General features: G+C 38.5%; 2 protein-coding genes across 3 annotated transcripts; both read left to right on the plus strand.

Annotated features, from left to right (window-relative positions):
* The first annotated feature begins 876 nt into the window (after positions 1-876).
* si:ch211-153f2.3 lies at positions 877-2,002 on the plus strand. Its single transcript, XM_034891300.1, has 2 exons — positions 877-1,464; positions 1,669-2,002. The coding sequence occupies exons 1-2, from the start codon at positions 1,240-1,242 to the stop codon at positions 1,789-1,791; spliced, it is 348 nt and encodes a 115-aa protein (XP_034747191.1). The 5' UTR covers positions 877-1,239; the 3' UTR covers positions 1,792-2,002.
* Positions 2,003-10,692: 8,690 nt separating this feature from the next.
* slc30a8 (solute carrier family 30 member 8) lies at positions 10,693-22,859 on the plus strand. Of its 2 annotated transcripts, XR_004659225.1 has the most exons (10): positions 10,693-11,312; positions 15,489-15,655; positions 16,415-16,561; positions 18,906-19,059; positions 19,233-19,375; positions 19,513-19,625; positions 20,454-20,559; positions 20,649-20,783; positions 21,119-21,535; positions 22,849-22,859. XR_004659225.1 is itself a non-coding variant. In XM_034891277.1 (9 exons), the coding sequence occupies exons 1-9, from the start codon at positions 11,242-11,244 to the stop codon at positions 21,262-21,264; spliced, it is 1,182 nt and encodes a 393-aa protein (XP_034747168.1). In that variant the 5' UTR covers positions 10,693-11,241; the 3' UTR covers positions 21,265-21,711. The 2 variants fall into 2 exon arrangements, 1 of the variants encoding a protein (XP_034747168.1); XM_034891277.1 differs by lacking the exon at positions 22,849-22,859 and having other exon boundaries at positions 21,119-21,711.
* Positions 22,860-23,541: the final 682 nt, after the last annotated feature.

The raw sequence follows: 23,541 nt of genomic DNA on the forward strand, positions 1-23,541 counted from the left end.
ACTGATGGCCCAATCCCTCCCACCTCGTCTCATGCTCCACAGACCTCCGACCACAAATGGAGTCATAGCTCACGTCTCTTATGAGCGCTGACAAGTGCTCTGTCTCTCTAACGTGCTCAACCATCCATCTTTACAGATTACGTTATGACAGAATTGTCATTCAAAGCTGTTCATTTAATGGTCAACGGTGGACAGAGTTTCTCAATAAGGTGTTGGATAGTGAAATGTATCAACTCTTTCTCAGAAACACACTAACAAACACATCACTTCTCTTTGTTTCCTATGACATAGCGCTTTAAAAGAGCAAAACATTTCTCAACGTTAAGAATTTTTTTCAGTCAAGAAACATTGACTGAGTGTGATGTCCCCACCAAATTTGCCCTATCACTCTTCACAGCCAGGACCCATAAGTCAGGCAGGAAAATACACTAGAACCCTGTCTCATCTTTGTACAGAAGTCCGGGAAAGAACTGCTCACAGCTGCCAAAACCCATCCCACAAACCCCACAGGGGAATGGAATTAACTTGGGCACAAAGGGTCTGGTTATATTTCACCGTAGGATGGCCTCTGTGCCTCTAAATCTCTAAAACACCGAGGCTGTGTCTCCTTCCTCATCCAACCTGTCCATTTCTAAGCTGACAAACAAGTCTTATTTAAGGAGAAGCACTAAAAACGTTTTGTGTATACACACACACAGACACTGTCTACACTTGTGCACTTTGTCCAAATGAGAGCTCACTCACAACACTATTTCTCACACTAGAATTGTATGGGGGCGGGATTGACTAAGAAAAATAAGAGAAAGAGGGGGAGGTGTGGTGGTGGTTAGGGGGTCTTTTCAGTTCTTTTAGGAGGCAACAATAGTCTTTGTCCGAGATCTTCCACCATTCTTATTAGGGTTACCCAAAGGAGGAGGGGATGGGCATGCAGGCGGAGGGTAGTTTCTCCATAGTAACAATGACAAAACAAGCCAGTTTAACACCAGGCAGGCAAAGGGATGAATCCTGCTGCTGTACAGAAGCACACAGACTTGTGCTGAGTCCTGTTCACATAGGGAGAGGAGGAAGACCAGTTCAGAGAGGTGGAGATCTAGTGGATTGCAAAGAAAACAGAAGAAAGAAGATCACCAGAGTTTTATGTGAAAGTGTATATCAGGCTTTCTAAGAACGTGCAGGGAGGCAACAAGTGAAAGGGCACACACTTACTGTACCTGCTCTACACATTCATACCCTCCCAGCATGGACCGGGACAGTCAAAGCGAGGATACTTTGTCCACTATTGTTCTGGAGAACATTAAAAACAAACTGATTCATGCCTTCAGGGCGACAGGAGAATCTAGAGAAAACCCTCAAGACTCGGGTTCCACTGTCAGACCAGTCAGCATCGGTAGGAGTTACCAAGCCAACGAAGAGCTGCGGAGGGCACAGATAGATGGAGCAATAACCTGGCTGAGGTCTGAACTGGTAAGTTAATTTTCTCAGATTTGGCATTTTGCTCCTTTTCCAGTTTGCAACAGTTGTCATGTCCCGAAATGTCTGATTTGTCTGTTATCAGTTCATTACAGTAGAAAATGTGGAAGGAATGCACACCTTTTGTGTTGCTGCATCTAAGTGTAAACATTATGGCTTCAAACATGCTGATCAAGTTCTTCCATTGTGGTTATGCAGCTGGAAATGCGCTCACAGGACCTTCAGCTGGCTCAGACACTGCTGGGGCTCAACACAGAGATCCAAAGACTGAGGAGGGAGAGTTTCGGAGGTGTGGAAGTAGAGGGGGGTGATCAGGGGTAACCGGCCCCAGTAGATAGCCCCTTCTCTGGGCTAAGACTTAACAGTGACTAGAGGTGGCTGAATGCCTTTACAGGAACCCATAGCGGGCAAGGAATTGGCCCTGTTGTAAGTTCCAACAGAACATGAGAGATTGTGATAATGGCTCATTGTGATAAAACGTGTCATTGTAAAGAAACCTGTTGCATGTAAAGTAACCCGGGTGGAGAAAAAAGAAGACAGAATTGGCTTTCTTTTGTGTGATGCTGAAATTGTTTTTAGTTTTCTTTTAAGTTCTTTTTGCACTTATGCAGAGTTTTACTAAACAAAACCTTTTGTTTCTTTGCATGGTCAAGAAACAATGCATTATGAAAGTAAAAATTTGCTTTTCACAATTTTATGTTGACATATTTTGTGATTTGACAAAAAATAAAATGCGAACATCAATGATTTTATGTCTTTATTGTGAATCTTTTGGCACACTGTAGTACCTGTTTGAAATACTAGGCATGGTTGTTAAACACATCTGTCTCATTCCCAAACAATTATAGTTTATTCAATTCAAAAATATTTCTATACACAGTTGACCACAGTTACTTTTCAAATATGGATTTACGTGTTGGTTCACTCACTGTCCTAAATTAGATGTCCTAATAAAACTTCCTCAAAAAGATAGTACAGAACAACAATGTCATACAGAATGTGCCCAATAAAGATGCAATGAACTCCAGGCTGTACTGCTGCTACATTGAATCCATTTGGCTTGCAGTTAGTCATTAAAGGTCAGTGAGCTTCCAATGTGTACACACACACACACACACACACATACATACATACTGTTCATATATAAGTCCGGAATTTAAAAGATTTGTCCAGAAAATCTGAGCTTTGTCTTTCTGAAACACAATGCTAAACAAAGACAACAGTGATTGCCTTTAGGTCAATGTTTAATACAGGACAAACATCCTCCGTCACACAATTTATATACTAATTTAAAAGAATAGTTTGACCTTTTAGAAACACTTTTTCACTTTCTAGCTTAGAGTCAGAACAGAAGATTGATACCTCATGTCTATCTGTAAAAGATGAAGCTATAGTCACCAGTTTTATAAATGGTGGAAACAGCTAGTCTGGCTTTGTCCCAAGGATAGACTGTACATAATAATGGACAGAGCATGTGTGACATTACCCATTGGTTTGTAAAGATCTGTTATGGGTTGTTGAGTTTGGCGTTACGGGCGCAGCCATCCAGGCTGCTGATGTGATGATTTTAGACGAGAAGGCGGAGTGAGGGAAGTGACTTCACTACCCTGTGTCACTTGAGAGGGAGGAGCCCTTACTCTCTACGTTACATTACACACTTTCACTGACAGGCACATCATAGCCGCACCCTAAAACACCCCCTGCTTTATCGCCAATTTTAAAATCGACGAGACCATAATTCCAAAAATGAACATCATTCTGTGTTGCAGAAGACTTAAAACTAGCGATTGAGACGATAAACTCATTATGAAAATTTTTACTGAGGTAATAAATCTAATGAGAAGTGGGTCACTTTCTAATAGACTTCTACAGAAACCAACCTCCTTTTGCAACCGCACGTGTCGCCCTCTGCTGGAATTCAGATAGAATGCAGGTTTATGGCACTTCCGCAGTTGCAGCACTGCGCCACACCGGATGCTCTGTCCACCAATTTTACTGTCAATGGTCCCAAGTCAACAAAATCCAACTACAAGCACCTCTTCAGCTGACCAATTAACACGTTTGTTTGTTTGTGTGGTCTGTACCAAAACTGAAGTGAACATTCTGACTGAGTCAAGCTAGCTTTTCCTTCTGTTTCCTTCATGCTAAGCAAAGCTAGCAAAATGCTGGATGCAGCCTACTCTTGGCAAGGAAGTGAATAAGTGTATTTCCAAAAATGTCTTACAGTTCTTGTTAATTCATAGCAGTCTGTCAGAAATGCTTGTCTTAATTTACATTATTATTTTCGTTATAAAAATAGAATCAACAAAGGATGAAGAATGAAAAGTATGAAGCCATTATTGACATGTTTTGTGCAATGATTTGAATGAAAATGACTTTACATCAACATAGAAAGACCATTTACATGCTTCCCTTCATTCTCTCTCAACTCCACTTATTCTCTTGTCTGGCTTCCCTGTGATTTATTTTAAATTTTTATGGGGAGTGAATTTTTGGTGGGAAGTTGCAAATGTATCTTGCTCCACCTTTACTTAATTGATTGTCTTAGAGGACATGAGGAAGTTGAGGAGAGACTTCAGAAGTTGAATTTCTTCCAATATATTTGGATTTTCAAGGTACAGAGCTTCTCCTGCTGAACAACCTCTTTGATAAAACCCTCGGGTAAAAGGATGGAGACGTCTTCAGGCAGGAGATGGAAAAGTCCACCTCCCCTAAGCCGGAATAGACGCTGCCACTTCCTTGTTCGCTCTCAGAGTCCCAGTGGCTGCCTTCCTCCTCCCCCCCCGATTCCCCCTGGTATTTTTCATCGTCTTGCTCCTCCTCAGACAACTCCTGCTTGAGCTCCTGGATGCCACAGTGAAGGTCCATCAGCTGCCGGATCAGAGCTTGGTCCTGGGAACGCATCTCCATCTATAATAAACAAACAAACATCTGTTTAATTTTTTCTTACTATACATTTTAGACATATTGATGTTGGAAAGAGAGGAAAACAGACAGACAGACCCAAATGGCATATTATGAACTTGAAAGAAATTAGATCAGTAAAGAACGCATAAAGAAAGTGAACTTTAAGAGTTTCTTGCCTTTTCTTTTTCTTACTTGGGGAGGGGGGGGGGGGGGGGGGGGGGGGGTCATGCTCACAGTGACATTACAGCCATTTCATTCGAGCGTTGCCTTCTTTCAAATGCAAATGCATTTTTTCTGCTATCCCTTTTCTTCCGAGGCTGTCTAATTGCAGAGCATTGTAAAATAAGATACTCAAAATTCCAACTTCAGAATCCAAGTTTGTCCTCAGGAGTGAGGAATGTCCCACACAATGAAACCATCCGGGCCGATCTGCATTTCTTTTCCCTGTTAATTACAGCACCAGGCTGAGACTGTGCTTTGGCTGAAAGACGCTGGCTACCTTTGTCGTGGACACTGTGTGTGCATATGTGTGTGGTGTGTCTGCATCTGCCTGGGCCCTTTTCTTACTGTTCCACTGCAAACTACATTGATCAAAATGTCTAAATCAAGAGGTTTTAGTGTGGATAACGAAACACCAGCCATGTTTCTTGCTCTTGCAAAGTATGTTTCTCTGTAGGAAAACATCCACGCACCACCTTGGGTTTGATAAGAGGTTATTTATAGAGGTTATGTCTAATCACATTGTGAATGACAGACAAAGAAGTTGGAACTTTCACACAAGTGACAAAATCTCTAGCAGGTTAACTGTTGGTCAGCGTGAAGTGGAAATAATTGTCTTTAGGGTGTGTCTTTCAAAAATGAGAATTTTAACTCCTCTTTCTGGATGATCAAATGTGTCTAAATAGAATAAAACGCCACAATAGAGATGTTTTTATGCTGTTAATGGAATATGTAATATATGGAAATAGTAAGGGCTTTCAAAAACAGGTTAAATTTAATATTGAGTCTAGTTTAGTGCTCAGAACTTTTCTTTGAAATGGACAAACTCCATCTGGTGATTAAGATGAGAACAGCTAATTTATGGACTTTAAGGTACGATTTTTTAACATTTGGACATCTCCATTTCTATGACAACTGGCAAACTCCAACTGCTGACAGAGATCATTTTATATGATTCAAAAGCTTTAGAACAGCCAGAGCTTTATCCCGGTTTCTAAAGGTCTAATGATTGCCCTGTGGACATGCTTTACAATGCTGAGTTCTATCATACTAATGCTAAGTTATGTCATATAACTGACAGGAAATACAATTTAACTAAGATCTGGCTTTGAAACTGTTTTTACTGGCTCTTTTGTCAGGCTCCTACTCAGACACATGATTTCTCCTCCTCTGTGTGCTAAGGACACTCGGTTACCATGACGAGCTGTCTGGCTGAATGCACTAAATGCCAAGTGATACATTAAGCTGTGACAATGAGCCTTACACAGAGCAGAGCTGCAAACAGACACACACTTGTACACACACACACACTTGGACACAAACAGTTCACATGCCAAAACGTGTCTCTTGGCAAACCTGCTCACTTTCTCACACACACACACACACACACACACACACACACACACACACACACACACACACACACACACACACACACACACACACACACACACACACACACACACACAGAGACTCTTTGACTGGAGAGGATGGTTTAATAAGGGTTGACATTGTAACAACGTGCCCTACATGCATCTCAGGAACAAAAAGGCAACAACTTCCTGCACTGAAACATTCAGGTGGTTATTTTGTTGCGGTGACATATTATTTGACCTTTATCATTATGGATCATAACATGCTTTTATATAATTGCTATTCCACTTTTGCTGAAAGACTCTATTCAACACTGAAACTCTGGAATCAATACATCACATCAACAGGGGTGGAAGAAATATTCGGATCATTCACTGATCATCAAAAGTGAGCAATAACACAATGTAAAAATACTCTGTTCCAAGTAAGAGTACTGCATATTACCGACAAAATGTTCATAAAGCAAGACAACGCTAAAAGATAACATAAGAGTAGCAGAAAAAAACTGACTCACTAAGACTTACAGTGTGTATTTACCTGAACGAGGGTGCATTTAATTGCTCATGAATTCAACTTTTCATGTGTAAAAGAAACAATTAATTCGTTAATTTCTTTTTTCAAAAGTGACATAGTTTCACTTAAAGTGTCAAAAGTGCTCTTGCAAAATTTCCCCTTTCAAATCATGGAGCCCTCACGGTTCTGAGAGTGGATATGTTTTTATCTTTTGTGCACAAGATGATTATTTGAGAGCACAAGATAAAAAATGTGTTTTCTTTCTGGACTTCATCACTGCAAAAAGTGGTCTCTAAAAAAAGAGATAAAAACACTAAATCTGAGGGAAAAGGTACGCAAAACAAGTGAAATCATCTGTCCATGCAGCAAGATAATTTCACTGGACAAGCTTGCTTGAACACTTAAAATAAGAAATTCAGTCTTAAAACAAGATAAATTATCTAACACTTCTAAATCTAAGTTCTCTTTCATCTTGGGAAGAACCAAATAATTTGCAGTGAGGGGCTCGCTTGTTAGTTTTAATGTGACACAAGTTACAACTTCATCATTCTTATAGGAACATTGTGTTTTGTATTCCATTTGCATTGCATTCTCTTAATAATTGATTGTTCTATCTACCTGCCCAGGGACTACTGGTGGAAAATAGCAATTGTGCCATAAATTCAAATGACATTACATCACATTACCTGCACAACTCCAGCATCATCTGTGTGGGTGAGCAGGGCCTTCTTAATCTATAACAACTACCATGGCTGTTACATAAATGTAGTGAAAAGTACAAAATCTAACCTAACTGTAGTGAATTACAAGTATAAATGTAAATACTTAAATACTTGCCACTGAAAAAACAGAATGATATGGACTTCATGTAGAAAAAAGAAGAGTGAGACTTCATAAAAGTCTTACCAGTTCTTTTCGCAGCCAGGCCAGTGCGCTCTCTATGTCCAGTTTTCTGCCTTCCTCTTCAGCAGTGCACCCGTTTCTGCTCCGAGGATCCCTGCATGCACTCTGTCCTGGTGTTTCACAGTTGTCAAAGGTGGAGGTCTTGCAGGAAAAGTCCCGCAGTCTAGTTAGGACAACCTCCATCGTGTCAGGTTAGTGATATCTTAAATTTTTCAAACGGGGTTTCTTCTAGACCCTCTACAGTGTCTTGTGGTATTCTCAGCTGCAGTGCTGTGTAGATGCAGCCTCGTCTGATCTCTCTATCTCTTCTGTTATGAGGTTCCTCACAGTTCTGACGAACTTATGAGGAACTCACTCTCCCTTTCTCTCTTTCATCCCTACTCCTGTCTCACCCCCCACCTCTGCTCTCTCTTTTCTTGCTGCCTGTCTCTCCGTGTGGAGTGTGAATGTTGACGGAGAAGGTCTGACGTCAGGGCATTGTCCAGATGCCCGACTTTTCTTTTCCTTTTATGTCTTTTTTGGGGTGTGGGGCTTTATCAGATGCACAAACACACATAATGATCATTAAGATGGAGAGGAGGTGGGCGGTTATTATGGCAACAACCGTGCGTCTTTATAAAATACTTGCAATGTTAAAAAAAGGATGCAGGGAGGCCAAAGTTATGCACACACTTACAGATACACAAAGATGCACACACAAAGGGCTTCAGTGTACGTAGAGCTCTCATGATCTGACGAGTGGCTCGTAGCAGGGTCAGGATCTTAACAACAGTGTGAACACCCATGTGTAACTAACCTTCTCGTGCCATTTTCCTCTCAGTCTGCAGCCCCTAGCAACCCTACTTCACCATCTATTCACACACACACACACACACACACACACACACACACACACACACACACACACACACACACACACGCACACGCACCCGCACGATCGCACTTTGGCAAACCAAACACTGGCCCACTTTTTAGAGTCCACAGACAGCATCAACCAAAATAGCCAGATTGACACATTGAAAGCTATTTTTAGTATCAAACACTTTTAAACTTCTTCAAGAAGACAACGTGCCTCGACTCTCAAAAGGAATTACAAAAAAACTGCCTTTAAGTTTCATTGTGTGACTCTGGTGTGATCTCATGCTCTTAATGCTGTTTTCAAAGAGACTGAAGAGCATTGATGTAAGTTGTCTGAGTTGTAACGTCACCAGTTGCTTTGTGAATGAGTGAACGTGTATAATTGATCATTATACTTCTTTCACCTTGTATCATTCTCTATTTCAATGTATATCACCATTAATATTACTGTTAATTAAATACAATATGTAAAATGTTTGTGATTTTTTTTAGGGAGAAAACATCTGAGGTGTAAGTATCCATTTATGAAATTAAATCAGAATGATATGATAACAAATATACATTTTGACGGTAAATCTTTGTTAAAGTTTGAACACACTTTTCTCCCCACAATGTTTTAGTTTTGCAGGTATGATGGTTACAGTGGTGGAAGAAATACTCAGATGTCTTATTTAAGCAAAAATAGCAAAAACACAGTGTAAAAATACTTAACTTTAGTAAAACTAACAAATTACTGGCATCAAAATATACTTAAAGTACTTATTATGTAGAATTCCCCTTTTCAGAACAATGTAAAACAGAAACATAGAGAAAGCCATTGGCGCCAAAATCTCTGAAAAAAACACGTGACACATGTGTAGTGCAACACTTTCTGTACATGGCTCATTGTCGCCATGTTGTGGTACATTTTGGAATCAAACATTGGCAACCACAGCTTGTGTTTCAGAGTTGCAGAGATTAACAAACTGTACAGTATGTATAAGGACCATACATTCTTTTGGCAGATTTGCCTTCCAGCATGTGAGCTTTGGATACTTTATAATTACCTAAAGCCTGCTCAACGTGTTCTGGCATGTTCAGCACCGCTTTGCAATTAAGTTTTACAAAAGATGTGAGACTGAGTGTATATCTCAATGTGTGATTTTTAAAACTTCTGGTATTGTTCATTAAGATGGACGCATAAAATACAAAATGTCCCATGTCAAGGAGGACACACACCACCTTGATTAGGAATTCCAAAATGTTATTTCCGCGGCCTAGGAAAGTACAATGAATATTGAATATTGATGGTGAACATGAGCTGAACTCTCCTTTAAAGTCAGAAACCAGAGAAGTAGGTCTCAAACTTGTAGTTTAATAAAGAATGGAGTCTAGAGCTGCTCCACAGACAAAGAACGGGAATGATTTGTGGACCCACTGAACATTCTATTTTATACTCACATGAACTTTATTCTATTGTAGTATTCTCATGTTGCAGCCTGTATGACAGCACACATTTGAGTTTTAGTTTCTAGTTTTTGGATTTGAGACAATTAGAGTTGATCATGTTTGCTAATATGATTGTCTAACAGACAAGTGGCGTCTGAAGAAGTAACACAATCACAGAATGTATGACTATTCATGGGTTTCAAATGCTGTCTTTTATAAAACAACTGATACAAAAGCGCAGAATCCTATCTGATGGAGGACCCTGGACAAATTCGTGTCAAATTGGGGTCTGTGGTCTGATTTGTGTCAGTTTAGGGGTTCTTGTTGTGATAAAGTTTAGGAACCACGGTTTTGAAAAACATAAATAATACTTTGAATAATACTTTGCGTCTACTACGCTTACTTTTCAACTAAAAGTTACATTTCTAGGTTAAAAAGCTGTCAGTGTTACATATTGCACCTTTAAAATTAAAAAGACCTTCTTCTTGTGCCACTTTTTGTACTGACAGTGGCTCGGTCAGTAGAGAGTTGGGTTGGAAATCGGAGGGTTCCTGGTTCAATCCCTCTGCAGCCAAAGGTATGGTGATGGACTGGAAGCTGGAGAGATGCCAGTTCACCTCCTGGACTCTGTCAAGATGCTCTTGAACAGAGAAACATTTAGCCTTACAGTGTCAAACAACACAAATACATCATTATGCAAAGTGAAGCCTAAGTAACAATAAGCAAGACACATTTTTGAGTGAGGGCGAGTTTAATAGTTCCCCTCAGTAGTAGAGTTTCCACAAAACTGAACTCACAAGAGACCCTATAGTAAAATCAACTGGTGTACAGTTCAAGGCAGATTTTTTCGATTAACAAATAGTCTTATATCATTTATACAGCATGAACATGTTTATAAACTGGCATGAGGAAGAAATGGATGGCCATGTGATAAAACACACGAAAGGAGCTCACGGGTTTGATTGTACGACCAATGGCGGCTGGTCAAAGGGGGGAGGGGGGGGGGGGGGTTCAGCCTTTGGGTCGCTGAGCAGAACAAACATGCTATTTGTGCCCCTCCCGATTTAGATGAGCAGTGCGCACAAGGTGTATATCTTCAACTTTTAGGGCAACATTCACGAGAACATGTTTAGCCTACTTGTTAATGGGGTGCTTCTCCCACCAACATTATGCTTAGAGATTTGGTGTCTTTTAAACCCACCGTAGGTTACATCTAGTCTGTATTTTGAATCCCCATCAACTTCTTCTTCTGATAGCGTTGCAGGCGGCCAACCGGCCGTGCATCTGCACACGGTCCAAACAGTGGCAGTCACAAGGCTACATCAGATAGGCTGTGTAGTTGTTTGCACTCCGGATGGCTTCAGAGATCTACCAGCGGCTGTTAAAACCCACTTCGAGAGGAGACAGCAAAGCCAAAAGAAGATCAGAACAAGAAATACAACTTAGTTTTGTAATAACTTCTTAGAAGTAGGCTACTTTTAAGTCACGTTTTATTTGTTTTTGTATAAGTCTTGATTTTATCGACTTTAGGAGATCTATTTAAATCTGATATTATCCACATTGTCAGTCATGTTCAAAAAAAAGGATGCGGAAAAATTGGCCCTGGTGTCAGACGTGAGGAACTCGTACACCACTATAAGGTAAACCTTTCTCATTTAATTTGCGCTATAAATACATATGGCTCATTGTCTGTTTAACCATAGGCTGCGTGAATCATTTTATTTGTTTATATAATTTGTTTACCTGAAATTGTTCAGTGACTTTTAGTGTTATAAATTAATCCTACATAGGACGTTTGACAAACCTTTATGAAAATATACAACTTTCTTGCTCAGTAATGCTTGTGCAGAGTGCACTGTCTTTGCCCACGTTCCGTATTTGTGAACTATAGTTTTCCACACGGTACTGATCTGGGTTCTGCCGGTCTGATTAGCAGTGCGCAAACGTGCAGGTTCATTCCTGCCATTGCTGATGGAAACGTCACAATTAAAAACCCAGGGAGGTGTGCACAGGTCACAGCACTGTGCTCTAATATTTGTATTATTTACCCAGAAGTTCTCAATTGTTTTTCAGCCAGCGACCCTTACAAGTATATATATATATATATATATATATATATATATATATATATATATATATATATATATAAATAAATATGTTTACATTTCTAAAGCCTGATTTATGTGAAAGAACAACACATGTTACATGAATGCATTAGAAAGATATTAGACAAGTTTTCTCATCTCAAAACAGAATACCTATAAAAAACAACGCAATTGACATCAATTCAATTAGTTGCAAGTGACACTGTAGGCTACCTAAACAAAATATCAAAGGCAACACACACACACACACACACACACACACACACACACACACACACACACACACACACACACATCAAACTTATTTAAAAAGGTGCATATTTAAGTCCCTGAGAAATGTTTTAGTTTTATCACATTCAAAAAATAGGTGTGATAGTGTTTCATCCGTCTAACCACAGAAGTAACAAGCACTTCTTATGTTTGCATATTTTGCTACAGTAACATTTACGGGGTATATTTTATCAAGAAATTTTGATTTGAATCTACTTTACTTTATTTTTAAATCAGAATTTATTAGATAACAACCAAGCTCTATTCCAGTTAATACCAGGAATTAAAGATCTCCAGTAGACTTTGCCTCTAGGAGTTATTCTTTTTCTAAATTGAAAGATCTGACGAATACGTTTATTATCCAATTTCTTATCTAGCTCACTAACCCCATTTAAACTGAACTTATGTTGTGTTACATTGTTCAATCCAAAAGACAGGTGACCTTTAATCAGGGTGTTAAATTCCCTAAATAGGGCTGGGAACCCATGACGCAACATCAACAAAAACGTCAGATTTTTAAATAGCGCCAGAACTATCAAATAAAGAAATAATGTTATGGATGCCACATTGAAACCATCTAGAGAAAAAAAAGGGATTTGTTTTTAGCTGTAATGTCTGCATTGTTCCAAATAACTGGTTTATGAGGTGAGAAGTTGTGAAGGAAACACAGTTTCCAAGTCAGAAGACACTGTTGGTGAAATTTTGATAACTTGATAGGTAATTTGGATGGAGCATAGTCACGTTTTAAAAGGGTGGAAAGACCACCAACAAGGTTAAATATATGATTAGGAATAAAAGGAATTGGAATATATATGACATCTCCTGATACAACCAACACTACATGAGTTTACGGTGTCTGTGAAGTCCAAAAAGTCTAAACCATCCTGTGCTTTACAGTCAGAAAGAACCTCCTTTTAAGTTTGTGAGGTTTATTTTTAAAGGAAGTCAAGGAAGATTTCATTAATCTCTTTAAGTGTTTTGTCACTGATAATGTTAGAAAACTCGTACTATCACGTGTTCCTTGATTTGATGAGGACAAAGAGAGGCTGAGGGTCCAATTGAGAATTAAGAAAAGGGTTCTATCATGTAAATGAGAAATTCAACAAAAATACTGTTAATCAACGTTCTATTGACTTAGCCTAGCCTAAGACACCAGAGGGTAGGAGACAGAAGGTTACTTACTGGTGTGAGGAAAAAAAGGCTTCTTTCTATATGTTAAATGCCAGACTTGACCTGATCAATTCTTTAGAGTCAGAGGAAGAGAGGGGGAAGGTGAGAGACAGTAGGGACGTAAAAAATGCATCTTTTACTAACCTGGCTGCATCATACATAAACAGAAATACTTTAATTTCAAAACAATGTTTTTAACTTTTTATAACTCAAAGAATAAATAATTAGAGAGAAGGGTAAAACAAAATGGGAGAGAGACGTCTGCGTTGACCAAAAGACTCCTACCAAACGTACTTAAATCTCTTTGCTACCAAGAGTTAAGATGACCTTTAGTTTTGGTCATGTTTGATGTATAGTTAAAGCATAAGGAAGCACATTTTTTGTCCTTTAAAACAGAATAGTGTCATCTGTCGACATCAATATTATTAAGAACACTTAACGGCAGCAGTTCTCAAACCATGAGAAATAGAAAGCGGGAAATTGGGCATCCCTGTCGAATTCCACTTTTTATCTCAAATCTATAGGTTGGATTCTGATTAATTATCACAGAACTATTAATGTCTTTATAAAGCATCTCAATAGGATTAATAAAAGCATCAACAAAACCAAATTATGTAAGTCTTCAAAAGAAAAGTATGTTCAATAGTATCAAAGGCTTTGTGGAAATCTAGAAAAAGATGTAGATGTGACGATTTTCCATAAAGCCCGACTGTGTTTCAGAGATGAGATCACCACAGCCTGTTTTAAGTCTATTGGCATAACCTAAGCTTGGTTGTTACCTAGTAAATACTGAATTACAAATAAAGTAAAGTAGGTCCAAATAAAAAAATCTTTATAAAATATACCCCGTAAATGTTACTTTAGCCAAATATGCAAACATAAGTAGTGCTTGTTCTGTCTGTGGTTATACGGATGAAACACTTTCACGCCTAGTTTTTGAATATGAGAGAACTAAAACATTTCTCAGGGACTTAAATAGTCATCTTTTTGATTCACCTTACTCTCCTAGCATAAAAGATTTTTTTTTTGTTATGGTCCTGATAATAGCAATTTAGACAATATAGTTTTTTATTCACAACCAATAATAACAGAAGGGTCAGCCTTCCTTCCAGGTATTTAAGTTATAAAAAGATTTGTTCCTTAAATCACTTAATTTAATTAAAAACAAGCAAAAAATGATCGGCTTATGTGTCTCCTCTCCACAGTCTGGAAATCCTGAAAAGTTTTCCTCTTTGTGTTGTATGTGATTAAGGCTGAAACAGCAAACCAGCAAGCTAGCTAAAAACGCACATTTAGACATTTCGGCACCTGGAAATGAGAATTTAACAAGAAAAAACGTTTAGTAAGGAACCGAATGCAGCCCAGCTGGCAGGATAACGGAAATGAGAAGGAAAAAAAGTGACTAGTAGAGACAGAAAAACAAATGCAAACACACACTCTCTAAAACACAAATACACACCCTGCAACGCAAATACACACGCCAACACATATACTCACACTCTACAACACAACTACACACCCTGCAGCACAAACACACACTCTACAACACAACTACACACCCTGCAACACAAATACTCACTACAACACCTATACACACACTACAACAGAAATACACACACTATAACACAAACATCCTACAACATAAGTACACATGCTATAAAGGCATTTGCACCATAAACTGAACACTCAGTACCAGTATTATTAATGATATAATATCATATTATTATTTATATTATGTTACAATTTTATTATTATTTATATCATATTGTATTATTTTAGAATTATTATTTATATTATATCATTATAGTATTATTATTTATATAAAATCGTATTATTATAGAAATATTATTTATAATATTATAGTATTATTATTCATATCATATTAATTTAATTATTAAAGGTATACAAATGTAACTACTCCCTTTTTATAAGCTGTTTAATTTGCCACCTAGTGGCAACTACATTTCTAGGATACAACAAACTCACTTCATGTAACTTTAAAATCCACTGTTAAAGTTTGTTTTTGTTTTTATTCAGCTTTAAAAAAATATATATTAGAGACAATTTTACTCCAGTCATGCGCCTTTTTCTCTGTTGTTATATCATTGTAAATGTGATATTTTTGTGCTGTTGGTCGCACAAAGCACATGATTTGAAGACAACCTTGGAACATTGAATAATAGACAGGTATATCAACAATGAAAATGAGTTGTTTTACCCTAAACACACTGAAGAGTCACAAAGTCATTTCACTGCATATGTTCTGTCCAGCGTGTCCAACCAGGAAGCATTACAGATGGACGGCACAGGTGACATCAAGCATTGCCATGACAACAGCTATGCACAGGAGGATCGTGAACAAGAAAAGAAAGTGGCCAAGAGGAGGTTGTATCTAGTCTCAGTCATCTGCCTGGTTTTCATGATTGGTGAAATCCTTGGTGAGACATTTCTTTAATCCCCGATTTATGTTTGTGCTAACACCACACCAAATTCCATTCTCAAATTAAACATTTTTAATTTTCCTTTCAATCTAAAGACTCTATCCACTACACGGCACATAAAGAAAACTCCCTTAAAGCTAGTTCATCTGCTACTCTCGTTATTTCCTTCTAAAACAGTGGTGATGTACACATGCAGGAATTGCCAGGAGTTACTGCATGCCACATTTATCAGAGCATACAAGGCCAAACTGCCTTCTATGTTACTATACGATCGGTTGCTGACAAGCATTTAAAAGTCATTTTTAAACGTTGTCTGATGCAGTCAGTCCACTTAAAACACACATTCACTTCCAGCTAATTCCACTTAGAAAAATAAGGGCAAGCCGATCCTGTTTGTAACCGGTAGGCTACCGACAATGTGATCTTCACCTGTTCAGCTGGCTTTATCTGATAATACACAGCTGTCCTGCTATTATTACAGACATGTTACTAAACACAGACAGTTGCCTCGTTCATGGACTCATGGCGCTGCTGAGAATAAATAGGGGAAACTTTTATTTTAAAGGAACGGCAAACACTGATGTATAAAACTGTTAATAAGATTAATTTACTTGTTAATCAAAGGTGTAGGAATGCAGTTCCGTATAATTCCGGACCACATTAACCCCTCCTTATTATTTCCCACAAAAGTATCAATCTATCATTTTAGCCATACAATATTATAATATTATATTAATGAATTGTCTCCTTCTGAAGGTGGGTATTTTGCAGGCAGTCTTGCAGTGATGACAGACGCTGCTCACCTGCTTGTGGACCTAGTCAGCTTCATCATCAGCCTGTTGTCCCTCTGGCTCTCCTCCAGACCTGCTACACACAAGCTCAGCTACGGCTGGCATCGGGCAGGTACAGTACTGACAACTTTCATCTACTGTTGCTAAAGGTGTGATGGGGGCTGTTTTCATCCGACTTGAGTGGGTGATGGATGTGAAATTGGCCAAGTTTGGCTGACGGTGAGCGTCCATTGCCTTAGCTTTATTTATTCATTTTTTAAAATCTCTTTTCAATCACCAAGAACACCAAAGTTAAATAGTTACATGAAATACTTTTTTTTTTTTCCATTTCCAAAATAGAACCTCCCCGCCCACACTCATCAGAACCTCTGTGCCTCTCAAAAAGTTACCAGTCAAACAAAAGACATATACATACATATACATGATCCAGTAATAAAAAAGAACAACCCGTAGTACATCAAACAATATTGCAAACTTCTTTAGGCCTCAGCCACCAAACTGTCTTAGTGCTTTAGCAGTCATTTGGGAATCTCAGGAAGGGATTTAAGTTTTTCAAAATATGTTATTAATGGGTTCCAGATAACAGGTCATGGAACCCTCTAAGTAAAAACTTTTTTTTTTTTCCAATTTCAGATACAGATCAATCAGCTAGACAGATACCTTTGGTGGCTATGGGGATTTCCAATGTAAAAAAAATTGCAGTGGTCGCTCGACACTGTTTCAAAAATTGAGGAATACGCATTGGGCTCACATTCTGTTTCTTTAACTTCAGATAACATTTGTAGAACCCTAACCAAACTTGATCCAAGCATGGGCATGACCAGAACATGTGGGTCAAGGTTGCTGGAGAGTTATGACACCTACTACAATTTTCATTGACGCCTGAGAATATTTTTGCCAATTTAGCTTTAGATAAATGCGTCCTATGTAAAACTTTAAACTGGATTAGGTTTAGAGAAGCACAGGATGTAGTCCCATTGACCCTGCACGCAGCTTTCTCCCACTATCTGGTATTGTCTCCTAGTTCATCATCCCACTTTGATCTAATCTTATCCAGAATATCGTCATCATGGGATGTGATGATGCTATAAATGCTGGAAATAAGTCACTTTTAAATTAGAAGACACTTCCAAGATATTCTCCAAAAAAGATAGATCTGGTTCATTTGGAAAATCTGTAGTATTACTACAAATAACGTGGTGAATTTGTAGATGTCTAAAATGATGTGAGTAGGAGAGATTACATTTTTCACATCATTGGAACTTGCAAAATACAAGACTGAAGAATTATTTTTTAGATTCACACCAGATCATATCTGATGACTGACACCAATAAAGTCTTTTCTGGCAGTTAGCCGCCCAATAGTAAAATTTTAAATTTGCCAAATCCAAGCGTCAGTTGGAACGATGTCTTTGAAGGAATCTATTTTGAAATCTAGGAGCTTTACCAGCCCAAATAAATGATGTTATATATATATCAATAGATTGAAAAAAATGATTTAGGCAGATAAATTGGAAAGCACTGAAAAAGGAGATCTATCTAGGGAGAACATTCATTTTGATGGGTAAACAGGTAATCCTACTAACCAGTGAAATGGCATTCAATACCATGAGATGCCTCACTCAGCAACTGAAACAGAGAGCTCTACACACGGTGAAAAGAGGAGCTGCAGCAGTGTGCAGGACAACAAAAATATGGAGTTTGTTGAAAATTAAACAATATAAACCTATTCTGATACAACCTCTAAATACAACTACGAACCTTGAAAATAGCATATTATGAGAACTTAAATTTTTTTTTATATACTGTATGTTTTTAAACAACTAAAAAATTAAAATTTTGGACTGACAGTAAAACCACAGTGTCATGTGTGGTGGGTGCTGAATCACATGGAGTGTAGGAGCCATTTGTATCCATCTTATTTGGTTAGGTGTATTTAGTTATTTATTTTAGCCACTTGGGGGAGTATTGCACTGGGTGTGGTATGTCACTGGGAAGAAGGTATATTTACAGGTGCGGTAATTAATGAGGAAAGGTGTGGATGGCGGGGAACACACGGTTCTTACCGTAGCCGTTAACACGCCGCAACGTTTTATTAATCAGCAGTAAGTGAAGTACCATTTTATGTGAAGCGACTCTTTTTCTACTTTTATAATAAACGGGAACCACCCAAAGACAAATCAATGCCTGGGCTCAAGATCCTTTTCTACGCGTTGAGAACACCATGCCATCCATACCGAGGCTTATAGGATAGATTCCACATGGAGGTTGATCGTTTTGGTAGATATTAACTTGCTATTAGACCCTTTTTGTGAACAGTTTGTTTAATCTAATAATTTTCAGGTTCTTCTTTGGAAAATATTGTATCGAAACAACTACCAGTCAGTTGTTGACCGCAGTTGCTGTTGTTGTACTTCTCTTGAGTTATTTTCTTCTTCATTTCTCCTCCCATGCAGAGATCCTGGGTGCGCTGCTGTCAGTTTTCACCATCTGGCTGGTAACAGGAGTGTTGGTTTACCTCGCCGTGGAGCGCATTCTCGACGATAACTACACCATCGAGGGCACTATCATGCTCATTACCTCTGGTTGTGCAGTGGTGGCTAATATTATGTGAGTCAAATAATACTCACTTCTCATTTCTACTGCTTTTATCTTTGAATATTTATGATTTACAGAGAGGAGGGCAATCCTAAATCTACTTTCATGGACTCTTGAAGAAGTTGGTGTTGTATCTCAGAGCTGATTTTCACACTTTGAAAACAATTTGTTCCTACTCTCAAAAGCATGGCCTTCGCTCTTCACCAGTCCGGCCACGGCCACAGTCACGGGGGTCTCGGTTCACCCGGGCACGGCCACAGTCACAACGGTCACAGCTCGAACGGCAACAGTCACGGGGGTCAAGGGCACAGCCACATTGAGCAAGAAAGTAAGTAATATCAGAGGTCAGTCGGTCACAATCTATCCCGGTTCCAGCAGGCATGTTTTGAAGAGGCACTGCATTAATGGATTATAAAATGATGTATAGTTATCTTTATAGATCTTACTGAACTACTTGTCTTTCAGGACAGAGAACTCAGCAGGCCAACGCCAGTGTGCGAGCAGCCTTTGCCCATGTGTTGGGAGATCTTCTCCAGAGCGTCAGCGTGTTTCTCAGCGCCATCATTATCTTCTTTAAGGTTAGAAGTCTATCTAGAAGTGCACAAAATGTGGGAAGTCTTACAGAGTGAAACCGAAACCAATGAGGGGACATTAGGAATGTAGAGTAGATGTGAAATACATGAAGACCTTTTTTAATGTGGTTAATAAACTATATTTAACTCTTTAATTGTTTTTAGGATAAGGATTATTTTAGAAATGCTTTAAAAGTTCATGAAAGACAGGCTGGTTGCAATTCCTATCCTAACAAAGCAATAAGTAACCTAAAAAAATATTTTGATGCATCACTACGAATATTAAGTCACCCCTCAGTTAGCTAATTATATTTTGACCACTGTCAGTGTTGTGGCTTAAATCTGGCTTCTTTTGCTGAGAGACTTGGGCAGCATACAGTACTGTATGCTCTCATTTATTAATTTCTGCATTATTTTTAACATCCAGCTAACCACCGCGCTGCATTTCTCCGTGCTAAAAACACACTCACCCTTAAGGAATCAATGTCGAACAACACAAAGCTGCGTGTGCAGGATAGATGGTGCCATTTTTTCTGTCTACAAGCTGTAGCTGTTTTGTTGCTTGGTGTCCATCTGCAGAATGCTGAAAAATTTTCCTCTCCCTGGGCAGCCATTACTGCAAAATGATAAGCTTCACAGTTACACAAGAAAGTGTCAATGTCCTGTGTCCATTTGGTATTATAATCATTACTAAAAGAAATGTAGGATATTTCATCTTTATCCTTTGGATCAAATATCAGCCTGTGAAGATATTGTGCTCTTTGAGAAATAATAGTCTTATAGTATACTCAGTACATTTAACATTAACATGACTCTGTCATTTGTTTCTTCCAGCCAGAATATAAGATTGCTGACCCTATCTGCACATTCCTGTTCTCCATATTTGTCTTGTGCACCACGCTTACCATCCTGAGGGATATTGTCATTGTCCTAATGGAAGGTGAGGTTCCTGGCCTTAAAAACAATTACAACTGGCAGTTCTCTTTCTCGCTTTATCTGATTTTCGTTTTTTCTTGATCTACTATTAAGGCACTCCAGCAGGGGTGAAGTATGGAGAAGTGCGGGATAGTCTGCTAGCAGTGAAGGGGGTGACGGCTGTCCACAACCTTCACATCTGGGCCCTCACCATGAACCAGACTGTACTGACTGCACACGTAGCCATAGGTGAGAAGAAATTGCAAACATATGAGCTGCTGGCACGATTTAATCATATTTTAGTTTTTAAAAGTTGGTGCCATTTGTAACCAGAAGTCAAAACCGAATCAATGTTCATTATAGTGAATTTGTTTCCACCACTGGTAATGAGCACATACTAGCACCCTTACTGTACAGTCTATGATGGCCATTAAAACCTTAATGGGCTGCTAACATGCCTCTGGACTTTTTTATGTAAACTGTTTTTAAGGCCCACACACATTTATAGCATACAGTATAAACACAGGGCGACTAACATTTGTTTACCTGCATTTCCTTTGTATTACTCTACCTTCTACCTATAGACGAGACAGTGGATGCCCAGACTGTCCTGAGGAAAATGACACAGGCTTGTTTTGCCTCCTACAACTTCCACTCTGTTACAATTCAAATGGAGAGACAGGCCGACCTGAAGCCCGGATGTAACCTGTGTGAGGATCCCAAGAAGTAGGAATCTGCCTAATTCTTAAAATGATCCCAACGGAATAAGGCCTAGCTATGTTTTTGCTCCTGTAACCTCAATACTTATAACAAGTTGGTTTTGCACTGCTCGATGGATCCTAAGGCCTGTTCCTTAAGTGCCTCTGTCTTTTAGACTATAGTGTTGTTTATTTTACTACAATTTGTCACACAATTTGTAATCAAATGGGGAAGTTTCATGGTGATACCTACAGTATTAATTAAATTTATAACCTTATTAACTTGTGGTGCCTTCCCTTTGTGTTGACATTCCCAAAGAAATAGTTGTATTGAAATGAGCATGTGCCTGAATTAAAGGCAAGCTTGCTCACAATTTTTATTTTTTTAAGTGCTTTTTTTCTTTTAGAAAAAGCACATCCTGTGTAAAGTTTTAACATGTCAAAAACTTTAAAGGTTCAATATGTAATATATTTACTGTGATAAAGTTGCCAGATATACTTGTAAAATCAGAGAAAAGCGAGAGGTGGAAAAGTACAAAAATATTATACTCATGTAAAAGTACCAATACTTTCATGAAATATTACTCCAGTACAAGTAAAAATACTGAAAAAAAGGGGGGGGGGGGGGTTGCACTACCTGTGTAATGTAAACGCTTGAAATGCTAAATGCTAGATTGCATTTGATGGTGGCTGCTGTAGTGGTTCCGGGCTTCGTTTTTTATTCAGTAACGAATGGGATTTGTAATGTAGCAAAATACATTACTTCACTCAAAACGTAAAAGTACATTATGAAATACAGATTTTGCCAATATAGCCAACATCTAAAGTTAGCTACTCCGCTGTGCTCTGAAGGAATGTCTTGCCATGTGAGACAAGTGTCTAGCAACATTGTTGTGGAGGGTCTCGCAGAACAAGACTATGGATGCTGTGGTCTCAGCCTGGCTCCGGGAAATTCAAGTCTGGGAAGGAGGGGGCTTGGGAGACGACTCTCTCCAGTATTTTGAATTTGTACTGCAGTAACTATTTAAAGACTAGCTGGCAGTATTTCATATTGCACCTTTAATATTCCTGAGTTGTTGCTTTTGAGTTTATTCATGATGAAATAGAAATCCCTGTATAAACTAAGTGTTCCTCCATTATGAATTTATACATTTTAGATGATTAACTGTTTATTTATACTTCTAGTCACAGACTTTGTGACCTTATGTGAAGCATTCAGACGGATGCAAAAGTACTGTTTGTTTGAGCATTAACTTACAGTATCAACGTAAGACATAGCATCCAGCCATTTTCAGACAATCTGGAATGTGAATATAGATCAAACTATTCCACCAGCAACCTCAGATGTACTGCATGTGACCATCAAATGCGTTTGAATACCAATGTCAGTACAATTCAAGGTTAAATGAATTATTCAATAAAATATAAATTTTTCAAATACTCTGTCTTGCTTGCTTTCTAGATCTGATTTACAATGTCATACACTTGTTCATGATGAAGCACTGTACTGCCAACACCAGCTCTACTGTTGCTGGGCAACAAGCTCACAAATGGATCCATTGTTTTGAGGGGCATGTTGATCACTGTTAACAGTCCCCCAACTACTTGACTTTGAGGCCTTAGTGTTTTTTGTTTTTTTTAATGTACCTGTGCAGCTATTTTCGGTACCAGGGCCCTCGGACCCGTTACCTTATGTGACCCTGAAGTGTTCAGGGCTCGTTAGAGTTTGTCCCTCTTCTCTACGGTTATTTCCAGCAGTTGAAGCTCTGGGTATCCTGAGCAGTAGCGAGGCCAAGGGCATCATTAATAACAACTGACACAGCTGGCCGGTCTTTTAATTTGAAATTATCTGAGTATAGGCAGTGGTCAAAATAATAAAGTACATTTACTTAAGTTCTTTAATATATGAATTTGAGGCGCTTCCATTTCATGTACTTTACACTTCTACTCCACTACATTTCAGGACTAAATATTATTCTTTTTACTTCATTACATTTATTTGATAACTGGAGTTGATTTTTAAAATTAAGATTTTACAATCAACATATAATCAATTTATAAGATAGTTATATAAATTAAACATTTACAGTATAAACAATACCATAGAATTATTTAATACTCCCACAAGACCTACAAGTACCTTTACTTTGATGATAAGTCATGTAAGACTGTTAGCCTGCTTGTAAACAGTATTTGTTCATAGTGGCATTGTTACTTTTATTTCTTTCACCACTGGATTTAAGTCACATTTTTATGATATCATACATCCAGACTTCTATAATCACCACCATAGACTGTACATAAAGTTT

The sequence above is a fragment of the Etheostoma cragini genome, chromosome 14, assembly GCF_013103735.1.
Source record: "Etheostoma cragini isolate CJK2018 chromosome 14, CSU_Ecrag_1.0, whole genome shotgun sequence".
Lineage (NCBI taxonomy): Eukaryota > Metazoa > Chordata > Actinopteri > Perciformes > Percidae > Etheostoma > Etheostoma cragini.

Coding starts and splice junctions, on each gene's coding strand:
- si:ch211-153f2.3 (XM_034891300.1), top strand. CDS start 1,240: ATGGACCGGGACAGTCAAAGCGAGGATACTTTGTCCACTATTGTTCTG. Junction 1,465..1,668: donor CCTGGCTGAGGTCTGAACTG/GTAAGTTAATTT, acceptor GTGGTTATGCAG/CTGGAAATGCGCTCACAGGA.
- slc30a8 (XM_034891277.1), top strand. CDS start 11,242: ATGTTCAAAAAAAAGGATGCGGAAAAATTGGCCCTGGTGTCAGACGTG. Junction 19,626..20,453: donor CCATCATTATCTTCTTTAAG/GTTAGAAGTCTA, acceptor TGTTTCTTCCAG/CCAGAATATAAGATTGCTGA. Junction 20,784..21,118: donor GACTGCACACGTAGCCATAG/GTGAGAAGAAAT, acceptor TTCTACCTATAG/ACGAGACAGTGGATGCCCAG.